The following is a 25,552-nucleotide window of genomic DNA, read 5'->3' on the forward strand; positions in this document are numbered from 1 at the left end:
GATACAAACATAAAATCCATTTTCTTTTTATCCATCTCCTTTATTTCACACTTATTTATTTACATATTACAAAAAATGACTTGGTACAACTTAAGCAGCTGTTGTTTGAATTCTACCATTTCACATTATAAGCACCTCATTTTCTTTTACCCTAAATTCCTTCTCTCTTCTTACTCTTCACTCTTTTCTTCATTCTTCCTATATGAGCCTATATTTTAGACCTATAGCAGCTATGAGCATTGTTTAATTTCATTGGTGATAAAGATACTGGTGACTCTCATGGATAAAACAAAGGACTTACTGGTGTTTATTTACCTTAAATTTATTGTCTGGCTATATCACTATCATACTTTGCTGCATTACATTTCCCTCATGATAGAAATAGAAAAAAATACAACAGTGGAAGTAGAATAAAATAATTGAACTTGGGCTTCCCACCGCCTGCCGATGCAGGGGACACAGGTTTGTGCCCCGGTCCGGGAAGATCCCACATGCCGCGGAGCGGCTGGGCCCATGAGCCATGGCCGCTGAGCCTGCGCCTCCGGAGCCTGTGCTCCGCAACGGGAGAGGCCACAACAGTGAGAGGCCTGCGGACCGCAAAAAAAAAAATAATTGAACTAGAAAAACCCCTAAATTAACACTTTATTAATAGATTGATATAATCCAAATTTTATTTTAGCTATATGAGCACAATTATAAGTTTACTGAAACGGTTTTATTTCTGTCTAGCGAATATCAAGTATTTTCCTTAAAACTTCTGTCTGTTACTAAGGATCTTACAAGTACAAACTTAATAGTTCATATAAATTAACTGGCACTCATTTTACTTCTGATTACAGGTTGAAAACAACATTAGTAGAGATCCCTCTAGAGTTTACAAACCTACCAAAGGTTGGGAAGAACGCACCAAAAAGATAGGACCAACAGGCTCTGGGCCACTTCTACATATCCCACATAGGTAAAAAGGAGTTAGAATGGGTGTTCACTCTATACTAATTTAATAAACTGCATATAAATTGTATATATTTTATGCAGTTTATGTATGTATATTGTGTTTTATAATAAAAAGTTGATAAAACAAATCTATATACTTTTTTTAAAGTTAACATTTAATCAGAACTTTTAAAAAAATATCCTATATATTTGTAATTGCTCTTTTCTTCTTCTCCTTAGGGCTATTCCAACCTGGAGACAAGGAGTTTAGAAAAGAATATGGGATAATGAAATTGGCATTCAGTTGATGAGAATGTTAGCGTATTCCGTTATAGGAGAGAGTGACTGTGGTCTTGAAATATTACTAGCCTAGTCAGATTGATTATTGTGTTGCATGTGAATTGGCAGGTATTAAGTTCCATGAGGCATTGTCATTAGTGTTTCCTGTTTATACTAAGAGGGTAATTAATGTACAAGTTGGCCTATTATTGATGTAAAAGTTCCTTGAATAAGTCTATGTTAGAAACAGTATTTCATTTAAATACTTAGAACATTTGAAAGATACTTTGTTTTTGTCACTGCATAGCAAAATAAATTGAGACAATCATACAGTAACATTTTTAAACCAAAATTGTAAGATTTATAACTTGGAGCTAAATTAGCCTGAGTAACAAAAATGTAAAGTTTTTTTTTTTGAGTTATGAAATAAGTTGGTATTTTTTCTAAGTTTAACAAATTGGTAATTTGTCAGTTACTACATTTTTGTGTACCAAATATTTTGTATTTGTTTGAAGCATGCTTTGTTTTATATAGAGAATATTTATTTTAAAAATATGCCTCTCATCTCATATATACCCTATTATTTGTATTATTGATATTTAATCTTTTTGGTTTCCTTTAGCTATTCCAAATCTCCTTTCAGCCTTTCTGGACTCCACACATTTATAAAATCTTGTGTCTTTCACATCTTCTTGGCTGATGCAGTTTTCTTTTCTGCTTTGTTTGCCTCAAAATATGAAAATCTTCTGTTTTGAAACATTATCTGAAATAAGCTGGCTTTAGAATACTATGATTTCTCTTAGTGGTATTTAAAATGTTTTAAAATTGCTAGACTAATATATTTGGTCAAAAGAGTTAATTTTAAAATCTCCAAACTTTTGTAAATGAAAACACAATTTAACTTAATTTGACTCAACTTTTCATATTAAAAAAATCTTAGTCCCTAACTTTAATGAGTTCCCATCTTATAGGAAAGGCATCATATACATAATAAATATAGAAACTCATTTCTTATAACTTTTATATTAGAGTATCTTTAATTGTAATTTGATACATTTAGGTCAAATGACTCAGAAATTTACTATGAGTAGTAGTCAAAACCTTTTCATATTTCAAAGTTAATATTCAAAGTAGATGGCCTCCAAATTATGGAAACTGAATTCTGATTATACAATTATTGGTGCAAAATGAGAGAATTAATATAAAACATCCTTAATCAGGAATGCCCATTTCATTTATTGTACTTGTTCTCCTTAACTTTTTAAAATGATTTGAGGCAGTTTAGAAATAAAACAAAGAACAGGACAAGGAAATTTAAAAACAGAATTGAACAGCGACAAGATACAGAAAAGTAAAGGTTTCTTATACATTACTTTCTAACGTGTTGCTTTTTGTTGTACGCAAATACAGCTTTTAGTTTCCTGCATCTAAGGTAAGCTTACTGGGTGATATGGTTCTTATAGCTTTTTGTTTTATTTTTTGTTTTGTTTTTTTTAATAAAAGTAAGTATGGAAGTATTTTGAAGAAACTAGTCCTTCTAACTGAATCTATTGATAAAATAAATGAGGAATTTATCATATGGATCCTTTGTATATAGGACGTACAATAAACATAATTAATAATGTCTACAGTTACAGGCTCATAGAAGAGATGTCAAATAAACATTTCTTATACCAGATTAAAAAGTATATTAATAAGAAATTTAGAAAAAAACACTAAAGGAAAAATGTTATAAAGCACCCATAATTCCACTACCCTAAGGTAATTTCTTCCAGAAATACACCTACATATTTTAAATAGGTAGTCTTAGAATACATTTTAGATATTACACTGTAATCGCTTAACATTACATCACATATTTTTCTGTTTCTGTATAGTTCAAACATTATCATTTAATGGATAAATAGTATTCAATTTTATAGATTATCATTCCTATACTTTGAAGACTTGTGCTATTTATACTTCTTAACTAATAATGTAGAGTGACATTTTATGTAGGGTGTTAGATTCTGTCACATGTATGTCAAAAATCTTGTATGGTCAGAATCACCCATGAAAAGGTGGGTGATTACTTACCTAGGAGGTATATTATCTCTCAATGAGTCCACCATAGAAGTATTTCCGCCAGATTTGGATCAGATTAGTGGTTCGTGGGCTGAGAATCAGATGAAATATTGGCTCCCCTTTAAGGGCCAGGTTGAATAGGATTGTCTTTCTGAGTTTATATAGAATGTGCATAATTGATTCTAGTAAGTTATATGTGTGTGATGTAATTTCACTTTGAACATCTTCAAACATTTTGTGGTGTATATGTGTAAGTGAGAGAGAAAAATCTTCATTGTAATAATGAAGTGAAAACTCCTCTAAACTGGGTATACCTAAATGGCAAGGACTGTTGGCCTCTGTATTTGTAGGGAAGCACCAGGGACAGCCCTCTGCCCCTACCTGGCAGTTGTTAATGCAATATTTGTTAAAGACATGCAGGAGTACCTGTGCATAATTAGTTACTAGTACCTAACATTATGCAGGGTGCTTTGGATTGGTGAATTAGGATAACTCCAGCCCACGTGGTATGTTTTTTAAGAAATACATTTTCTAAGAAAGCTAACAATTGAAATTATGCCCAAACTTCTATTAGTTGATTATAAAAACCAAGTTCAGGCCTGATCTTTGCGTGGATTTTTTCCCCCCAAGACTGAATCGTAAACTTTTAAAGGGAAGAATATATGGTTTAAGCAACTTAAATCCCTCTTTTTGAAGAAGAAAAAAAAAAGCTAGAAGCCTATGTTATTTCATTTTTTTAGCATATGCGTAGAGAACACGTTGCAAATTGATCCAACATTGGTGCTGGATGACATATTGACTCAAGGAGTAAAATCTTTGTCCCGTAAAAGCAAATGATACAAATCCTCGCATGCGAGTGAACAGGGAGTGTGTGTGTGTGTCGATAATTATTTAATAAGCATTTGGTTATCCCCATAACCAAATAATTTGATTTGTAGATTGAGTTTCTCCATCCATTCAGCTTAAAACTGTGGCCTTCCAAAAATGAGTCTGTTGGCAAATTTATAGTGGCCCATCTCTATTTTCATATGTACCATCTTCATGTTCTTTAGTGCCTTACTTTTCTCAAAGCGAACTTGAAGCTACTGACCTTGCACTTCCTCCCAAATATCCAAGATAAAAGTTCTGGAAGGATTTGTGGATTTGTGGGCTGAATTTTACAAGGCTTGCGAGGTGTTTGCAAACCTTTGGAGCTTAGCGTAGAAAAGGCGGGGTCGTGCGCTACCTACGGAGAAATGGGAGGGATAAAGCGCCGCGCCGCGTAAGGCCTTCCGTTGCCAGCGTGTAGCTTCAATCACCGAAGTGGGAAGCGGAGGGCGCACTTGCCCGCCCCACCCGACCCCCAGGTGTTGCCCCTTGGGTTTTCTTCGCGCCGCGAGGCAACTGCTTCCGGGTCGCGGCGGACGTCGTTTCCGTAGCAGCATGGCGGCCACGGAGGAAGAGAGGCCGGCTGGGAGTGGAGAGGGAGAGCGGCTGGATTTCCTACGGGACCGGCACGTGCGGTTCTTCCAGCGCTGCCTCCAGGTCTTGCCGGAGCGCTACTCTTCGCTCGAGACCAGCAGGTAACTGGTGGCCACAGTCAGCGAGGCCGACACAGGGCCCGGCCCCCCGGAAAGGCGCTGCGGAGCCTGATGGCTAAGTGGGCGCCCGCTGAGGGCTGCGCCACCGACCACCCGGCACTGCTTCCCCTCCCGGGCCGGGCTGCAGTCACCCTCGCTCCCGCGAGCTACGGCGAGAGGGCTGGGGCGAGCTGTAAGTCGAGGGCTTTTGGAATCTACAGGTTTCGCCCTTTTCACTTCTCAACCATGTTTTCGTCTCAACTTTGAGCTTCCTTTTTACCCTGCTCCGAACCTGTGAGTCCCTTGGCCTCGCTTCCGAGTATAAACAGAAAAAGACAAAGGGTTTGTCATCGTATTTTACCTAAATAGCCTCTCCAGTGCTTCCCTTTCGTCCATAAAGTCATTAATTCTTAATTGAATGCCTGTATGGTGTTCAGTGTATAGGAGCGATAGGGAGCTTCTAAGGTTTGCGTAGATAAGAACTTTCCAGGAATCGTAAATCTAATGATAGGATTGGCGAAAGAGTTGCATTGTTGCTGGAAGCAGCCTGTTAAAGTTTATTTGCAATAGCATTGTGAGTTGGGGTGGTCTGAGGACTGTGATCTGGCAGAGGCTAAGAAACTGTGAGTTAGTCATTAAGAGTAAACGTCTGGGGATGAGAATAACGAAAGGAGGCGGCGATCTTTGCTTTGCACTGTTGTGTTTTGAAGTGAGACTCCAAAGCTTCATGGGACTGGCTTGGAAGAGAGAGCCAATTGGTTTTGCTCTGATCTTTTCCGTATTTTCGTAACTGAGTCTGTGGTGTATTTTGAACACTTCAGTTTTGGAAGTTTTATAGATTACTTTCGCATGCATGGTCAAGAAATATTTATTATGGTAGGTGCTGGAGGACAGCTGAACAAGACGTACAGGCAGTTTCAATAGGGCAGGTTCCTAACCCGGATTTCCTTAGAGAGACCTTCCCTAATCACCCTTTCCAAAGGAGACTACTTCCAGTCACCACCTGAAATTATATATTGATGATACCCTTCTTTCACACAGGATTGTAGACTTCATGAAGGCAGGATTTTTGTCTTTCTTGTTTACCTCTGTAATACCAGGGCTGCCCTGTCCAATTTGGTAGCCACATTTCAATATTTAAATGTGAATTAATTAAAATGAAATAAGATTAAAAATTCACTTCCTTTGTTTCCAGTAGATACCACTTTTCAAGTGCTCGGTCACCACATTGGCCTGTGGCTTTTGTTTCTATCTCAACATTTACGTCATCTCAAAAAGTCCTGCTGGACAGCATTGCACTAGAACCTTGACTAATATCTGGCATAAGAGAAGGCAATAAGGACATATTTGTTGAATAACTATTCCGAGCTGAGCCCTGAAGGATGAACAGATTTTTGCTAAAGAAAGAGTGAAGCATCGTTTATATTCCTTTCTCCATCTATGTATATTGATTGACTAGCAGAGCTCATACCTCGATCTAATTTAACATTTCCAAGACTCAGTCATTGATTGTAATGATATGGGATGTTTAGAAATACATTGATAAATCACATATTTTATGAGGATTAATTTTATATTAATTTAAAGCATTTGAATAAAGAAAAACATCCGTCCTATTTTGACTGTTAAACAGTTGAACTTTGCTTGTAGCTATCACAGGTCTGTGGTTGCATTTTCAAAATGCTAGTGTGTTTGGTCTATAAAATTCAGCAAGGACAAAATCATACAGACTAACGCATGTTGGCAGCAAACTGTAATCCTGCTCGCAGCATAAATTGTCTGATTAAACAACTAACTTAACAATAGATTTAATAACTTAGTATGATCTTAGGATTTACACCAGGCATTGTATATTAGATAATAGATATGTAATATCACAGTGCACTAGTTTAAGAGATATTAATTACATCCTTTTTATGCCTCATGTTTGTCACTTAAGTATGTTTTATCATTTTGGTTTTTTTAATGGCTCAATTCATAACCACATTTAAGATAATATGCACATACTGGGTTTTGTGGTAATTTTTTTTAAGTTTTTCAATTTTTGTCTTTCCTGATTCACATTCTTTACTTTCCTTAGTTCAGCATTAAGTCCTTTTGTGGTGTATGTGACTCATAATTGACTTTAAGATGCTTGTGGAGAAGCTCCAACTTTTTAAGCAAAGGTGACTGGGTCACGAAATTTTTACTAATAGAGTTTTAAGATAAAACGATGTATTAACTGAGTCATAATTCTTAGCTAGTATTATAGTTCAATTCACAAGCATTTATTGAGGGGCTACCATGTATCTGGGTATGGGGATAGGTATAAAGCAATGATTCAGGTTTTCCTGTGTTCATTTCTTTTTACTGATAGATGTGAAACAGCTGACTCCTAGGAAGGCTAATATTGAACTAGACATTTAGACCCTTATTTTCTGACCCACCATTTTGACAAAATTATTCTATTTCCCTGTTTTTTTTAGCCCGATCAATAGAATAATTTTAATTTTTCTAATAGCAGTGGCTTTATGAAAATTATAAGGTATACTGTTTGTTGATTCACTCGAGGTTTTTCTTTTATATTAACTTCTGAAAAGTGATGGTTACTAGTTAACTCAAGTGAATATAGATAGACCTTGGATTGTGAGCTTTGTCAGTTAACAGGTTTCTTTTCATGAGTGGCTTAGAGAGCTTTTTGGTTATGTGATATTGTTGTCATTTGTGTTTGGGCAGTGGGCATTAGAGTAGGCCTTTTTAAGTTGGGGAGCAAAATATTGACCATTTTCTTTTATGTTATTTTTACAGACCCAGCTCTTCTAGAGGAAGGGTTTAGATGATTTTCCCCCGCCCCAAGACATTCACAATCTTTCTATCCTGGTTTCCTCCGTATCCCCTTTGTATCCTGTGTTGTAACCATTGAGCTGCCTACCAGCCAGCAACTTCTCCTTTTGTTCTCTCCATTATCTGAAGTATATCACAGTCTGGCAGTGTGTCTCTCAAAGTGTGTTGGTGAGGGAGGCTTTTAATCAGTGATAACAGAGTACTTATAAAAATACACATACCTGAGCCCCTCCCCAGATCTACTGCGTTCGACTTTCTGTATGGGCCTGGGAGTCTAGGTTCATAATAAGCATCCCAGGTAGTTCTGATGCACACTAAAGTTTGAGACGGTTTGCCTAATAGGAGAAACAAAAGTACAAACAGATTATTTAATACAACACTGCTTCCCAGCTCTAATGTGCATATGAATCACCTGGGGATCTTGTTAAACTGCAGGTTCTCATTACGTAGGTCTGGGTAGGGTCTGAGATGCTGCAGTTGTGACAGGCTCCCGGGTGAGGCTGATGCTGCTGATCCCCTGGCCCACGTTGATTTTGTTTGCACGGTGATTGTGATATTCACAGGGCATTCCGGAAGCACCTACGTAATCAACCTGAAGAGAGACTCTGAGGAAGAGTCTGAGCCTTCCTGGAAGAAGTAACCCTGGAGCTAAATATTAAAGAATGTGTTGAGGTTTTGTGTGGGTGAGTGGATTATAGGCAAAAGGACAATAAATAAAGACAATAAAGATAGATAAGTGAGTATTGAGCAGGGAAACACCAGTCAGTTCTCTGACAGTGGTTCAAAATGTAAGGCAGGTGTGGTAGGAATTTAGTATGGAGAGGTAGACATAGGTTTTCTTTGCCGTGTCAAGAACCTGGGAATTTGATACCATGTAAGTGACGGGCAGTTGCCAAGCAGTGGATCTTTCTGGTTAGATATGCATTTTAGAGTGATCATTGGATTTGAGGTTGGTTATTGTATCAAGTGGGACAAAACCAGAACCAGGGGCACCAATTAGGAAGCTGTTGCAATAGTCCAGGAGTCAAGTGCTGGGACAGCAAAATTAGGGACAGAAAGGAGGGTATGAAGAAAGAAGGAGGAGTCCCAGAATTCTAGGGTTGGAACTAGCAACTGGTCTAGAGAACAAGAGGCAAAAGGAGCAGATTTAGAAAGGAAGAGGATGTTATCTGTAGTAGCGCTTAGAAACATCATTTAGTTTACCTGCAAATTGATCTATTGGTGAAGCAACTTGATTGTGGGGGTGGGGGGGGTGGGGCGGTGGGGGGGATGTTACTTGTTCGTCCAAGTAAGATAAACTTTTTATATATACTGTCCAGAGGAGGAGAAGGGGCAGGAAGACATGGCTTAGTTCAGTTTTTCAGAGTTCAATTCTAGGGAAAAGAAGAAAGGAAGAAAACAGACAGATGCTCTCCAAAGAAGTAATAAAGTAAAAATCACTTCACTGGCCTGATTTTAGGTGCATGCATTGGCAAGATTACCCCTCTAGATGCCTGAACCAAGGCAGGTTGCCCAGCAGTCTCTGCCCCAAGCAGCAGTCAACTGGGCACCACAAAACCCTACATTATTTCTCCCAGAGGCCCACAGCCCAGAATTCCTTTTTATTCCATGTGACTTATTTAATTCTCTCCCTCTCAGTGTTTTAGGACTACTTGAGAACTCTAGTGTGGTCAGAAAAGGAATACTTTATTATTATCCTTAGAGGAAGTCTGGATGTTTGCTCCAAACTGACTTCTTGGTTCTGTCTGCCAGCCACTGCTGGGTGCTTAACTTGATAAACAGGCTTTTCACTATAGTGTTGTTAATCCTATAAACCTTAGTCTAAACTGCTATGAGTTGAAAATGCTGGACCTCGAGAAGCTTTTAATAGTTAAGTAGGCAGGACTTCAAAATAGTTTACCATCGGATGACTGAATTCTGGTGTTTGCATCCATACCGTGGAGCAAGTAAAACAGAAAAACAGATCATTCAGGTATCTCTTATATACAGATAACAGTATGACTTTAGAGGAGAGTTTCTAGACCTCAGCACTGTTGACATTTTGGGCCAGACACTTCTTTGTTGACTGGGGCTGTCTTGTGCATCATAGTACATTTAGCAGCATCCCTGGCTTTCACCAACTAGATGCCAAATAGCACCCTTCCCTAGTGGTGAAAACCAAAATTGTCTTCAGAATGTCCGCTGGGGAACAGTATTGCCCTAGTGGAGAATCGCTGTGCTTCTAAAGCCTGGCTGCCCTTTAGAATCATGTGGGAAGCTCCCCATCCTCCACCCCGTCCCCACTTACCCAAACACCAGGTCCCAGACCCTACCTTCCATCTAGAATTTATGATACCTTTGTCGTGGAGTAAGGCCTAGGCCTCTCCTGGTTTTGTTGGTGGTGTATTAAGTTGTTTGTTTTTAAGCTGATTCTAATTGCGCCACATTTGAGAAACACCCCTTGGACTCAGAATTCCTTGAGTAGTTTTCATTGGTTATCTAGCATTGAAATCTCAAGTTACTTGAATTCTTTGGACTTTCTTATCTTGAACTAGAAAATTAAAGAGATGGACTAGATAATTTCTGCTTTTAACTTAGGAAATAATACCTACTTATTTTTATAGCTCTTTGGATATGTTTTCTTACAACATTTTTTAGTAACAGGAAGATGATTGTTTTATCAACACCTCATGTTGTTCCTCACTTTTATCTCTCTTCCTTTTGCTTTTCTCTGTAATAATGATTTAATAAACTCAAATATTAGATGCTTAATTTTACCAGACTGTCGTCATTCACTTTATAGATTACAGCCAAACTGAACCCTATGATAGCTCTCCAGGAGGGCTAGATGTAGTATTGCAGGTCTTTTATTTGTTAGGTAATTCAATAAATTGAGTGCATATCATGCACAAGGCAGACCTTATCTCATGAAACATAATTAGCACCAAGAGCAGTGATTTTCACATGTGAGTACTGTTAGGTAGAAATGTTCCCCATGTCTAAAATATTTTGTTTTGGAGAAGAGCAATTGGGGGGATGGTGGAAGTTGGCAACTAATGAAAAGGCCTGTATAGTGTAAGTTTAAGTCCTGTCCCTTCAAATCAGGGAAATACCAATAATAATAGCTTCCACTTATTTAGTGCTTGCTTTTGAGCAGGTAAGCACAATAACTGTGTGAAGTTTAATGATTTACAGATAAGGAAGCTGACTTAGAAAAGACTTAGAAAAGGTTTGGTAACCTAACCAGATTACATATGGCTAGAAATTGACCAACCTAGGATTTGAGGCTAGCTCATTTTCTTGCAGATCTGGGCTCTGAACTACTGCTCCCCACATAAAGGTGTTCCACTGCCCTTAATTTATTTCTGATCTTATCCAGATAAATCACCTCCCTAATTCAAGTGGATTTCAGTGAGTTGTTAGAATTAAATTGAGATAATATATGAGAAATTTCCTAGCCCAGTGCCTAATACATAGTAATACTCTCGATAATGTGAGTTTCCTAAAATGTATTGTTCTTTTTTTCTTAATTTTTTTTTTTTTGCTGTTGTTGTACGCGGGCCTCTCACTGTTGTGGCCTCTCCCATTGCGGGGCACAGGCTCCGGACGCGCAGGCTCAGCGGCCATGGCTCACGGGCCCAGCCGCTCCGTGGCATGTGGGATGTGGGATCTTCCTGGACTGGGGCACGAACCTGTGTCCCCTGCATCAGCAGGCGGACTCTCAACCACTGCGCCACCAGGGAAGCCCTAAAATGTATTGTTCTTGAGTGTACCAGTATCTCAGTTTTAGTTTTTGCCTTTAAGCTTTGGTTGGAATTAAATTGCTCTCTGATTTCTCCTCCTGTTATCTAATGGATGCCAGCCTTTTCAACCAGGGATCAGAGAGAGAATTATACCCTTTAAAAAAATGAGTGACTATTTTCTCATTTCTCCTAAAGTTGGTAATACCATTCTAGATGCAGAGAAGTTAATTATATACAATGGTTGCCTTAGGGCATTAAGGCTTAATTTTCTCCTGGAATCTCTGTTTAGAAGGTTATAGAATGCATCAAGTGGCTCTGCTAGAAGATTTTAGACCAGATAATTTGAAGTATTAGTTTATCAGTATTAGTCATAGGAATTATTAGAATATGGAAACGAGATAACCATGCTCAATCAAACAACATTGTAGAATGCATCTCAACAGGAAAGGAAATATATGAAACAAACTCTTTAAGTAAAAAGCTACCACTAAGGGGACTAGTTTTTATGTGAAAGCACAAGGCGTAGATTTCTGATTTAGTGCACAATCTTGGAGGGGAAAGATATTGCTTTATAGTGTTCCATTTCATCAAAAATGTTCGTCTCGGGCTTCCCTGGTGGCGCAGTGGTTGAGAGTCTGCCTGCTGATGCAGGGGACACGGGTTCGTGCTCCGGTCCGGGAGGATCCCACATGCCGCGGAGCGGCTGGGCCCGTGAGCCATGGCTGCTGAGCCTGCGCGTCCGGAGCCTGTGCTCCGCAACGGGAGACGCCACAACGGTGAGAGGCCCGAGTACAGCAAAAAGAAAAAGAAAAAAAGAATGAAGAAGAATGTTCGTCTCTAGGAAAATGGAAACTGAAATGCATTTGCATTTTTAAAAGTGTTCCTTATTCCCCAAAATTCATTATAAATTTTTGCCAAGGGGTCCCATTATTCATAAACAAATTTGAATAATGATAGATTTATTCTAACATCCTTAAGAATTAAGCACCAGCTACAAGCATAATTGCTCTTGGCAAATCAGTGAAAATTGAGATTTTTATATATTTTCCACCTTTTTGGCCTTATGTATACTGATTAGGTGCAGGGAATTCTCTTTTTCAAATCTACTTTTAGCCCTCAGGTTGCTCATAAACTGGTTTCAGTGAATTCATGTATACTTCAGATGAGTAGAGTTGATTTCTTAACCCTTAAATGTCCCTTTATTAAAAATTAAAACAAAGGTTTGATTGATACTATTAACTTATAAGAATAAATTGGTTTTTTCGGCTTTTGCAAGTTGGGAATATTGTTTAAATTATCGTAAAGTTGGAATGAGTTTATTATTTTTCTGAACCAGAAAGACTTCATTGGTTTGATACTTAAGATGGAATTTTATATTTTTCTCTTTAAGATTGACTATTGCATTTTTTGCGCTCTCCGGGCTGGATATGTTGGACTCCTTAGATGTGGTGAACAAGGATGATATAATCGAGTGGATTTACTCCCTGCAGGTCCTTCCCACAGAAGACAGTGAGTGAGTTTTTAGCATTTTGTTTTTGGTGTGACTAGTTGTACCTGGCATAACATGTGTTGCACTCGGAAATCTTAGTATTTGTTCTTAAACTATTAACATATTTTATTCATCTGTGTTTTCCTTGTAACACTCTCTTTCTGTTCAAACACAGTGCTGACCAAGTCTAGTTAGTCATTAATCTCTGGAGAGAACAATTTAGCAATGTCTAAGGTTGGATGGAGATTCACAGTTGTACACCATGCTGTGTTGCATATTTCCATGCTCACGACTGCTTGTTGAGCAGTATTGTAGTCCATATTTATGTTTGATTAGTTTTGTAGCATTCACTCTATTTTTCATTCCCAACCATTCTTTTTGTGTCTTCAGTGAAAAACTCATTGCTGTCAAAAAGTTTCATTCCAATCTCTTGGCCATTTTCCCTCTAAAGTTCCATTAGTATTTCTTTAATGGTTTCTTAGAGCTCTTATTTATACTTCAGTCATTTTTATGCTTCTTAAAACTTTATACATCTTGATCAATTAAATAAATTCTCAAAATTCATAAATTATTGATCAGCTAAATACACACAAGTTTTATAAACTCTGTTGTTCACTCCATTAAGTGTAAAATACCTAATATCTATTTAACTTATAAATGTTAGAAATTCTAACATTGAATTGAATTAGAGCAAGCAGATAAACTCACAGAAAATCATGCAATTTTTGTCTGTGGTCACTACTTACCTTTCTTTTAAGAGTCAGCATTTATAAATTAACTGTGTGGTTCATTGGTTGGAGTAATGATGTATAAATCTCACCCAGGTGAACTTTGGGGAAATAATAAGCTAAAGCTTTATTTAGAAATAAAGTGCTTTGATCTGTTAGCAGATGCTGTTGGACATGGTTTGTGGCTTTCTACTTTATTGTTCTTGAAGTTTGTAGTTTTTTTTTTTTTTTTTTTTTTTTTTTGCATATGCAGGCCTCTCACTGCTGTGGCCTCTCCCGTTGCGGAGCACAGGCTCCGGACCCGCAGGCTCAGCGGCCATGGCTCATGGGCCCAGCCACTCCGCGGCATGTGGGATCTTCCCGGACCCGGGGCATGAACCTGTGTCCCCTGCATCGGCAGGCGGACTCTCAACCACTGCACCACCGGGGAAGCCCTGTAGTATTTTTTAATACATAATTTAAAAAATCTGTGCCTGTTGATGAATTCTTGTTAAAAAATGATTAAGCATTTTTAGATCTATCAGAATTTTATTACATAAATATCTAATCATTTTTCACCAACTACATGAAGCAGCATATATGATATATTTCTGAGTAGTTATAGATTCTAACATGTTGGTGAGTAGGATTTATTGAATGTTTTGCTAAGAGTACTCTGCTAAACCTGTGGAGAGGGGCTGTGATAAATTATAAGATATGGTTCTCATTCCCTGAGAGCTTGTGGCTGCGGTGAGGTCACAGTTCTAGTCACCTACAAAATGGGAATAATTTGTGTTTTCCTTTTTTAATCAGGATTTTTTTTTCACTAGTTTAAGTGAAAGTCTGGAACTTTTTAAAAACTTAGATATTAGACAGATGTAAGGTAGTTTTGTTTAGATTATGTATAATTTTTATTTACTAAAAATACATGTCCTAATCAAATTATACATTGTATTTTCTTAAATATATTTCACTGATACAGATATGAAATTATACACTGTGGTACATAGGAAAGCTATTGTATAAGTTTTTGTTAAAATATATATTATTTTTAAAATTATTTATGATATTCATTTCCTTGGAATAAAATAGCTATTGTCTCTCTAGAAATGTAGGGACCATAGCATTTTAGTGAGAGACTCACGCTATAGGTTACAGTTACCAGAACACTAGTCACTTATTCACTATGCTTCCTACTTTCTTTTTTTTCTTATATTTTTATCTACCTTTAAGGACTGTTTGCCAGCTCCAGCTAATTAATATCCATATTCTTTTTGAAGCCTTCTTACTTTTCTCATTATTTGATCTTTTGTTGTGAGAGCTTTGCTGTTATCTGGACTTTCATATTATCCCTAATAATTGTGTTTGCTACATACTCACTAGAATGGCCAAAATGGAAAATATCAAATGTTGATGAGAATGTTGCACAACTGTAACTACTATTTTACAACTACTATTTAGCAATATTTACTAAAACTGAACATATGTACATTCTGTGAACCAGCAGTTCTACTCCCTAGTAGGTATCCAACAGAAATGAAAAAATGTATTCACCAAAAGATATGTACTAGAATGTTGATAGCAGTATTTTTCACAGGAGTCCAGAGTAGGAATATACAAACTACCCATCACTGGTATAATAGATAAATGATATAATGATAGATAATAGATAAATAATAGATAAATGATATATATAGTATATATAATAGATAAATGATATAATAGATAAATGATGATATTATAATTCACACAATGGAATAGTATACAGTAATGGGAAAGAACAATTTAGACCTATGTGCAGAAATTTGGATGAATGTCACAAACATGTTTTGAGATAAAGAAGTATATAGTATATTATTCTATTAATACAAAGTGAAAATGTAGGTAAAACGAATCTGAGCTTTTGGGGAGTGACAAGAAGGAAGTAGAATGGGGCTTCTAGGTTGCTGGTTATGCACTTTTTCTTGAGCTGAGTGCTAGTTATACAGGTGAGTTTACTTTGCAGAAGTTCATTACTTGATGAAAGTTAACTTTGATGAAAGTTAAAAATTTTTTTGAATTAGGGTGTACTCACCATCTCTTAAGATCCATCAGAATTCTCTTTCCCATTGTACTTTCAACTACATGGACTTTATTGGATTGAAGCCCATTGCTAATTTTTTAATTTTTTTAGTCATTGTTGCTTAACTGTTGCTTAAAATATTTTTGCTTACATCTGAATTGTAAACTTCTGGAGGGCAGTGAGTGTGTCAGTCTTACATTTCTTTTCCCTTTTGGTGCCTAGAGCATTTTTATGTTATCAACAGTTGTTGGACTGCTAAATTACCTACACCTTTTCCTACTTTTCTTCTTTTCTCTATTTTCACGTTTAGCCTAGAGCGTCCTCTGGCTCCTCAAATATTTTCTCATTCATAAGACATTTGCAGACTGCATAGAACATGCTTTCTGTAACTCTTAGCTCTGTATTTGTCCTACTTTGTGATATCACATAAAATCTTAGGGAATTTAAAAATCTTAAAAGTGTTAAACAAAACCCAGAGACCATAAAGGAAAAATTTGGTAGATTTGACTAAATAAATATTTTTAAATGTTATGTAGGGAAAGAATAAGTTGGATAACTGACAGACTTGGAGGAAATTGTGCCAATATATATACCAGACAAAATATTAATATCCAAACTATAAAGAATTGTTAACAATAAAAAAAAAAGACACATTGCCATTTAGAAAATGACAAAATTTATGAATAGGTAGTTTGCAAAAGAAGTACAGATAGTCATTAAATACATGAAAAGAGGATTAATGGATACTAGAAATTAGGGAGATGCAATAGAAACAAGGATGTTAACATTATTTTTTATCTAACAAATCAATATAGCAAAAAGTTTTTAAAAGTTTGTAGGAATGTGGGGAAAAGAGCACTTTAATATTCTTTTGGTGAAAGTAAAAATTATTGCAGCCTTTGAAGAGCATTTTAGCAGTGTAACTTTTTATCCTTGCATATTCTCGTGTGTGTTGTAATTAGTTAAATAATGGCCCCCCAAATATATGCCCATCCAGAACCTCAGGATGTGACCATATTTGGAATAAGGGTCTTTGCAGGTATAATTAAAGTAAGGATCTCAAGATCAGTGACTGGTGTCCTTCCAAGAGAAAGGAGAGGGAGATTTGAGACACAGAGGGGAAGGCCATATGAAGACAGATGCAGAGATTAGAGTGATGGGTCCACATGGTAAGGAACATCAGGACTCCCCACAGCCACCAGAAACTAAGAGTGGGCATAAAATGGATTTTCCCTTAGAGCCTCCAGAAGGAACCAACCCTGCTAACAACTTGATTTTGGACTTCTGGGCTCCAGGACTATGAGAGAATAAATTTCTGTTGTTTAAAGCCACCAGATTTATGGTAAGTTGTTACTAACCTCAGGAAACTAATACATGTGCACAAAAATCTGTATAGAAGAATGTTTTGGCATTGTTTGTTACAGTAAGAAATTAGAAACAAATATCCACCAAAAGTGAAACAGTTAAATAAACTATGGTTCAGTAAAGAGTACAGCCCAGTAGTAAAGTGAGTGAGGTAGATCTATATATGTACCGACATGAAACTGTTCATCAAATATAGTTAAATGATAAATGCCAACATGTACAGGGGTGTTTTGTTTTACTCATCTGTTAACATCAATGTATAGGAAAAACTCTGAAAGCGTGCATAGACAGTCTTTGTGGAGGGGGAAGTAGATGAAAACAGAGGTAGGGGATGGCAGGATAAGGTACTTTAGTTTTATTCTATATATCTGCATTGTTTGAATGCTTAGAATAAATATGTTTCTGTATTAAAATTCAACTTTAAAAACTTTAGCTTAACCGCTCTTCAGAACACAACAAAAATAAACAAAAACTAAACCCATTTATATGATTATACACAAATATCCATATTTTGCTACTGGCAGAAGCAATGCTGTACATTATTTAATATTTTGTAATTTTCAAAGACATCATCAAATTTGTTCTTCCCCTAATCTGCCTTCCCCAGAAGTGGAGAAGAAAATGAGAGGCAGAGTGATTAAGAGACCTGCCCGAGGCCATATACAGATGGAAAGTAATAGAGTCAGACTGAAATCCCTGGCTTCTGACTCCAGGCCCCAGTGCTGCTTTACTGGTGAAGTATATAGGGCCCTAGTGGAGACTATCATGAATGGAACTTAAGTACATTGTGAATATTTAATCACAATTAACCCTGGCCTTCCACTTAATTCCAGGGTTGTAAAGACCCTGTGGTATCCTAGTAATAAGTGTGTGGTCAGACCATTGGAGAGTTGGGGCCCTTCTCATCAATATCAGGAAGTATTTAGGAAACACGAGGGATCAGGCTGGGAATTTTGTGTTACCCTCTCTGATCAGGGACACAACCAGAGAATTTTGGAACTAGAACCAAACAAGGAATATTATAGTCCATCATTTTACAAATGAGGATATTAAGATCCAGAGAGAGTAATGATTTGTCCACAGTCATACAGCTAGTTAATGCTAGGGGCAAAATTAGAACACAGTTTTCCGTTTCTAATTTTCAGTTTTTCTAATACTAGTCCCATGCAATAGATGCTCTGTTTATCATGTATGTTTTTCTGTAAGATATGGATTTTTTCATGAGAACTCTGAGGCTGTCTTATGGTGATAAAGGAAAATAAATCTGGTATCTCTTCCATAACAGAGCTCATAAAACATTAGAATTAAGTGTTTGGAATTGTAGATAAGGTGGTTTAATATTAAAAGGTAAAATGTTGAATGATTTCAGTTTTTTAGTAGATTTTTCAGTCAGCTTGTGCCTTTTTTTTTAACAACATGCTGAAAATGTAAGTATAGTTTCATGTGGCTAAATTGAGCATGTTGCAGACTTTAGAAATTATAGAGCACCTGTTTGGGAAGCATTGTAGATCAAGAACTTTTTGCAAAGATAGTCTCACAGTGGTTGGTCGGTTGATGTCCCCAGTTGCCCCTAGTCACATGTCTGGTAGTCTGTACTACAGGTCTTTTCACAGTCCACCTGCAATTCCAAATAATCAGTTTACCATTTGGTTGGATGAAACACTATTAAATTTCTAATCTCTTATGAGAGAAAATCTCCCACCTGCCTTCTGTTTAATTGCCCTGTTCTAAAACTAATCTGTGAAATTTAGAAAATAGATTTTAAAAAAACCACTTTTTAAATTATATAATATTTTATGTACCTTGTCTGGGTCTCTCTTGACATCCTGAAACAGTTATGTAAGGTGTGTCCTTTTACTAGGAAACCTTGTGTTTCTTGAGACCTGTGAGGAATTACTTCTATAGCCATAAAATATAAACGTTTTTTTTTTAAATTTTTACATTAAATCACCACATTCCTCTCTTGAATTCTCTTTGCTTATTGCAAAAACCTAACATTCAAAATGAGAATTAGAAAGTTAAGAAGATGACCAAAACAAGTTTTGAACTATATTTAAGCAGCATGACCACCATTAGTAATATGATATTTTAGCCCAAGAGTTGTCCTTTATTAGAAGCACCTAAATATAATTTTTTAATGTATTTTTATTTTATCATTCACAATAAAATTTTCTCCTAAAAGAGGGGAAACACATTTTCTTATGAAAAGCAAAATAACTGCTGATTAAAATAAGTCTTTTTAAACTCATTAAAGTTTTACATTCTGTGGGTTTATAATCATTTTCTTTGCTTTTTAGAGAATATCTAAATGCATTGTCTTTGTGATGCTTGACATATAATTGGTGTTTATATGAGCTTAGTAGTAAAATCCTAGGTTGTAAATGAGATATGACGCAGTCATCAAGCAGGAGTCAGCCTTGTAGCTTAATAATTGACTTGCATGTGCAAGCATGCAGATAAAGGGATTGTTTTCCTTATGGTTGATAGCTAAACATGTTATATTCTCTAATAACACATCCCTCTACATGCTCACACATAAATACACATATATGTATTATATCCATCTGCATATGCCCATTTTTGCTATTTTCCTTTTCTTTCCATAGACCCAGTTTCATTTTTTTAAAGTAATCTGGGTTTTTTTTGATACATAGCTATCTAGACTGCTTCCATAAAACAAGGAAACTAGTTTGACTTTATGTATGCATTCACCACATCAGTGGTTCTCAATTCTGACTGTGTATCAGACAGGGATTATTTTTCTTTCTTATATATGATTGTTCAGGCCCTACTGTGAGAGTTTTGATGTGGGCCAAGGTTAGGACCCAAGAGCATCTATATTTTTCCAAACTGTACTTGATTCTGTTGGTCAGCCGGATCACACTTTGTTCGCTTCGTTACTACTGAATAGGAACACTAGATGGTGCTATCTAAAAACCTCCAAAGAGGTTTAAACTGTATCCTGAATTTGCATGCAGTTGTAAATTTGGAATAAATTGCATGTTTATATTTTAATAATTATCATGAATAGGTAAGCTTACTAGAATTATAAAAGAACGCACAATAGCAGACAAATCTTGACAGGAACCAGAAAGAATGGCCTAATGAATTTTTTAAGATGATGATATGTACTCCATTTTGAAAATGGAAGAAAAGGTATTTTTATTTTAAAGAAAACTTTCCTTGATAAATTGTAACAGAAGCTGTTAATTTCCTCCTATTTCACTTTTGATAACATCTAATTAGCTGATGTTAAATGGTTACTATTTATTGAGCCTTAGTCACTGTGCTGAACACCATCTAAACATGCCCTTGAACCTTTAGAAGAACCCTGCTAAATATTGATTGTAGTATATTATTGTTCCTAGTTCAAAAATGGAGGGAACCAGCTCAGAGAGGTTGTTACTTGCCTATAGAACACAATGCTAGCAAGAATAGGATATTGAGTTTGATTCCAAGTGTCCATGCCACAGCTCCTAACCTTATGTGGTATTTTTCAGCATCAATATTTCTGCTACTTTTCAGAAAAGTTAATAATTTAAGTGACATAAAAACACAGAAATGAGCAAATAGAAATTCCATTCATTTATTTCTAAGGAAATAATTTCATTGAGAAACAGATATTTATTAAACCCCTACTGTATGTCAGCCTCTGTAAGGCTGACAGAGGCTAACTAAGTTACTTAGTTAGCCTAACTAACTTAGTGGGGGCTCCAGAAAGGCTTCCTAAGGGAAGTATAAACTCAGACCTGAAACGTGGAATCAGAGCTTTCTTCCATCAAAACTAGAAATAGGATTTGATTTTCATAGAAAACTATCAGCAAATCAGTAGCTTGAAAGGATAACTTTTAAAAAGGCAGTCTGAAGGAAATAAAACTGATTGCAAAAATTTTAAGTCATAATAGGAAAACATTTTAGGCATCAGATCAAATATAGAGCCTAGGAAAATATACCTTTTGACACTACCCCTCGCCCAATTAAAGATGGATTAAAACAAGTGACGATAAAAGGATAAAGGCACCCATGGCTTGGTAAGGAAGGGATAATTTAATCTTAGATTTTAAAAGTACAGTGTTAACATCCAATTTGGAGTATTGGAAGGAGTATTAGGCAGAATTCTAAAGATGTTGCCCCCTCTCCCACCAAAATTCCTGTTCCCTGGTTATTTAATCAAACACTGAGTTCTACAGAATTTGCAGGTGAAGTTAAGGTTACTAATTAGCTGACCTTAAAATGTGGAGATTGTCGATGAGTGTTATACATACAGGCACAGTATAATCACATAAGCCCTTAGTAAAGAAGAAGGCAGAAGAGTCAGTCAGAGAACTGCAGATTAAAGAGGGCAAAAGAGAGATGCTGCAGAAGGGGAAGCCAGAGAGAGTCTAAGCATGAGGCGGATTTGAGCACCATTGCTGATTCTGAGATACAGGGGCCCAGATGCAAGAAATGGCAAGAGTGCCCTTTAGGAGCTAAGGGGGTCCCCCAGCTGACAGCTAGCAAAGGAATGGAGACCTTAGTCTTAAAACCATAAGGAACTTGATTCTGCCAAATAACTTCAATGAACTTGGAGGCAGATTGTTCCCCAGAGTCTCTAATTAAGGAATGTAGCCCTACCAGCACTTTGATTTTTAGCCTGGTGAGACCTGCCTTGGACTTCTGACCTTACAGAACTGTGAGATGATAAATGGGTGTTGTTTTAAGTTGCTAAGTTTGTAGTAATTTGTGATGACAACAATGACTAATAAAGAGAACAAAATTCACCTTTATTCATATCCTCCCACACAGTATTATTTTATTCTCTTCCAGGCTTTGATGATAAGCCCACTTCGCCTAATTATAAACATAATTCACATATATTTTTGTATCCTGCTTTTTCTTTTAACTTGAGCATATATTTCTCTATGTTACTATGTAGTTTTCCCTAATCATTACTTTTCATAGCAGTATAATGTTCTTTTGAGTATAGTATGTTATATTTAACCTGTTGGATTTTTGTGTCACTTCAAAATTTTTACCATCATAATACTATAGTGAGTGTTTCTGTGCATATGACCATCTCATATTTGAAGTTACTGGAGTGGATTTTCAGGTGTATCATTACCAGTCAGAAGGTATGAGCCTTTGTATAACTCATTATATATTGGCAAGTCTTAAATGGCTTACCAGTTTAAAATTCTTAAGCAAAGATAAGAGAACCATGTTCATCAAAATCGTTATCACCATTAGATAGCATTCTTTTTTAAATAATTTTTTTGTTAATGGGGGAAGATGCTTGGTGGAGAGTTTTAAATTTAGGGATAGTTTCCTAAATTACTCAAAGAATTAATGTATAAGCTACTATTCTAAGTATTTCGGGTGTATAAAGCTGAATAGTTTATAGTACCTGAAAACCAGTTATTATGATTAGTCATGTACCAGTCATAAGAGATATGAAGCTAGTTCCTCACCTCGGAACCTGTTTTTAAGTCAACTTGGTTTTTTTTTTTGCGGTACGCGGGCCTCTCACTGTTATGGCCTCTCCCGTTGCGGAGCACAGGCTCCGGACGCACAGGCTTAGCGGCCATGGCTCACGGGCCCAGCCGCTCCGCGGCATGTGGGATCCTCCTGGACCGGGGCACGAACCCGTGTCCCCTGCATCGGCAGGCGGACTCTCAACCACTGCGCCACCAGGGAAGCCCAACTTGGTTTTTTTTTATTAGCAATGCATGTACAGTCTGTTGGTACTACATTCCTACCTTCTATTTTTATCATGCTGATTTTATAATAGTTCTCAAAACCATATTTATTTTCTTATTGTGGGTATGACCATTTTTTTCATTTATATTTTTAAATTTTTTTTCCAGCTTTCTGGAGATAATATTGACATATATATAAATTTAAGGTGTACAACATGATTATTTGATACACATATATACTGTGAAATGATTACCACAGTAAAGTTAGTTAACACCTCCATTCCCTTTACATAATTGCCTTTTTGTGTGTGTGGTGATAAAATTTAAGATTTACTATTTAAGGTCTTAACTTCCAAGTATACAATACTGTATTGTTAACTATAATCACCATGCTGTACATAACATTAAATCCCCAGAACTTATTCATCTTATAGTTAAAAGTTTGTACCCTTTGGCCAACATCTCCGCTGCCAGCCCTGACAACTACTATTCTACTCTCTATTTCTATGAGTTCAGCTTTTTTAGATTACACATATAAGTAAGAACATACACTATATGTCTTTCTCTGTCTGGTTTATTTCACTTAGCATAATGCCCTCAAGGCTCATTCATGTTGTTGTAAAAGGCAGGATTTCCGTCTTTTTGATGGCTGAATAATATTCCCGTGTGTGTGTGTGTCTCTGTCTGTGTATGTGTAACACATATGACATTTTATCTGTATATAGCTCACATTTTCTCTATCCATTCATCCATCTTTGGACACTTATGTCGTTTTCACGTCTTGGCTGTTGTGAATAATGCTGCAATGAACGTGGGAGTACAGATATCTCTTTGAGATAATGATGTCATTTTGGGGGGGATATATATACCCAGAAGTGAAATTGCTGGATCATGGTGGTTCTATTTTTCATATTTTGAGGAACCTCCATACTGTTTTCCATAGTGGCTGCAACGATTTACATTCCCAGCAGTAGTCACAAGAGTTCCCTTTTCATGGATGTAGATATTTTCTTTGTTAAGTTCCCAGTTATATTCCATTGACATCTTGAAAAATTTTAGGTAGGAAAAATATCAGTGTGAGTAAACATAGTTTGAATAACTAGAGACTAAGTGCTAACTTACAATGTTCTTTTGTACTTCAAAGCAAAGTATTGGACTTAGAATGAAGGTCTAATACTAAAATACAAAGTACATATATTTTCTGTGACTGTAGAGCAGTTTATACCTTTACCTTGCTCCCCTGTAAAGAAGCCATGAGTTAAAGTAAAAAGGCACTAGATGGGACATTAGGTTTCTAGATCCTTTTATGTTGCTAACCAGCTATTACCTTGAACATGTCACTTAACATCTGGGCTTCTGCTTTCTGTTCTGTAACATGAGGGATTGAATATGTTGGTGACATGAAAATGGTCATTTAGGAAAAGTATGAAAGCATTTTGTACTCAGTGAGTTAGGTTTAAATTAAAGGTACCTGGTAGGAGGTCATTGTTTTGGTTTGGACTGGTTTGGAAATTAAATGAAGAAATTCCCATAAAGCTCCTAGACCAGACATTCAGTGTTGCCTAGCATGAAAATGGAGACAGTGACAAAACTTTGGTACTAAAATACTCTGTTTCTGAGAGACTGTATAACTGAACTGCTTTAGAATCTGTACAAAAATAAGGTACATTTAAAATAAGTACCTATTTTTATTTTCCAGGATCAAATCTAAATCGCTGTGGTTTCCGAGGCTCTTCATACCTGGGTATTCCATTCAATCCATCAAAGGTTAGTTCTCTTTGCATTAGGAGGAAGGAGGAGAGGGAGTGGAGAGATTTTAGTAAGAAAGAAAACTAAGAAAGTAACAGAAAGAACCAGGCCTCCAAGTTTCAGTGTAGCTAAATACTGTCTAATAAACTGTGTGTTATGAACTGGAACTTTTTAAGGGAAAGCTATACCCACCTTACTTCTGGAAGAATGCACAGTATATAAATGAACAGAAATTCCTGTTGTTAAAAAATTGTCTTTCTTACTATCGTGTGTGTGTGTGTGTGTGTGTAAAAATTATTGGTGATTTCTTGGAGAAAATGGAAATAAAGCACTCAAGAACATGATACTTGTTCTCTAAGAAACCAATGAACCGTGTGTTACAGAAGGACTTTATATTTGGTTCACATTTCTTAGGAATGAAAGAGAAAGCTCTTGCTAAGCAGTGATTGGAGACCCAAGTAGTGATGAATTACGATGACATTCCTGACGGTAGGCAGACTGTCTTCAGACTTACAGGCAGAGGCTTTGGTACCAGCACATGCAGGTATAGAAAGCAGTGAATCCTAACATATGAGAAGCTTTTTTTCTTCTTCAAAGAAGCAGACCCCAAACAAACTTTTGTAGGTGTTTCATCTGTGCATAAAATATTTTTCTACAATAGAAGGCAGAGCAAAACTTCATCATTTTGTGGAAAGAGATCTCACAAAATAGAAACTTTTTCCTTGATGGGGGTCAGTCTGCTTATATAATGGTTACAAGCCAATATCTGGCTACACTGAGTACATCAAGATTTATATCCCTTTCCAAGCTGAAGGTAAATGACATGTTGCCAATTTTTCCATACTCTGCTTCAAAATTTTGGAATAAATAGCAGTGATTTTGGAAAAGGTGACATGATTTGATAGAGGCACTGCTTCAACTTTCTTCCTCTGCCCTAAGCTGTAGACCAGCATGCCTGTGTCAAAGTCATATGACTTTGCTAAGGTGTCTCCAATCATGTATGCCAATTGCTTTTAACAGAGAATCTGGAAACTAAGGATCCATAAAAATTGTCCTTTTTCTCCATACATATAATACTTTCCAATTTAAGCCAGTCCTGAATAGAGGTAGCTCTCCATTTAGTCA

General features: G+C 36.5%; 2 protein-coding genes across 3 annotated transcripts in view; both read left to right on the forward strand.

Annotated features, from left to right (window-relative positions):
- The window catches only part of CCDC112 (coiled-coil domain containing 112), a gene marked incomplete at its 5' end in the record, with an annotated part of 28,248 nt that extends 26,913 nt beyond the window's left edge, over positions 1 to 1,335 (forward strand). For both annotated transcript variants that reach the window (XM_082835550.1, XM_082835551.1), the window contains 2 exons: positions 840 to 958; positions 1,174 to 1,335. In XM_082835550.1, coding sequence (XP_082691676.1) covers positions 840 to 958; positions 1,174 to 1,204 — 150 coding nt within the window. In that variant the 3' untranslated portion in view covers positions 1,205 to 1,335. The remainder of the gene's footprint in view (positions 1 to 839; positions 959 to 1,173) is intronic.
- A 3,363-nt stretch (positions 1,336 to 4,698) lies between these two features.
- PGGT1B (protein geranylgeranyltransferase type I subunit beta) overlaps positions 4,699 to 25,552 on the forward strand; it is a gene marked incomplete at its 5' end in the record, with an annotated part of 60,878 nt that continues 40,024 nt past the window's right edge. The window contains 3 exons of the mRNA XM_082836599.1: positions 4,699 to 4,838; positions 12,771 to 12,889; positions 24,378 to 24,445. Of these exons, the coding sequence (XP_082692725.1) occupies positions 4,699 to 4,838; positions 12,771 to 12,889; positions 24,378 to 24,445 (327 nt within the window). The remainder of the gene's footprint in view (positions 4,839 to 12,770; positions 12,890 to 24,377; positions 24,446 to 25,552) is intronic.

This window comes from Leucopleurus acutus (genome assembly GCF_964270905.1).
Source record: "Leucopleurus acutus genome assembly, chromosome: 3".
NCBI classification, from domain to species: Eukaryota; Metazoa; Chordata; class Mammalia; order Artiodactyla; family Delphinidae; genus Leucopleurus; species Leucopleurus acutus.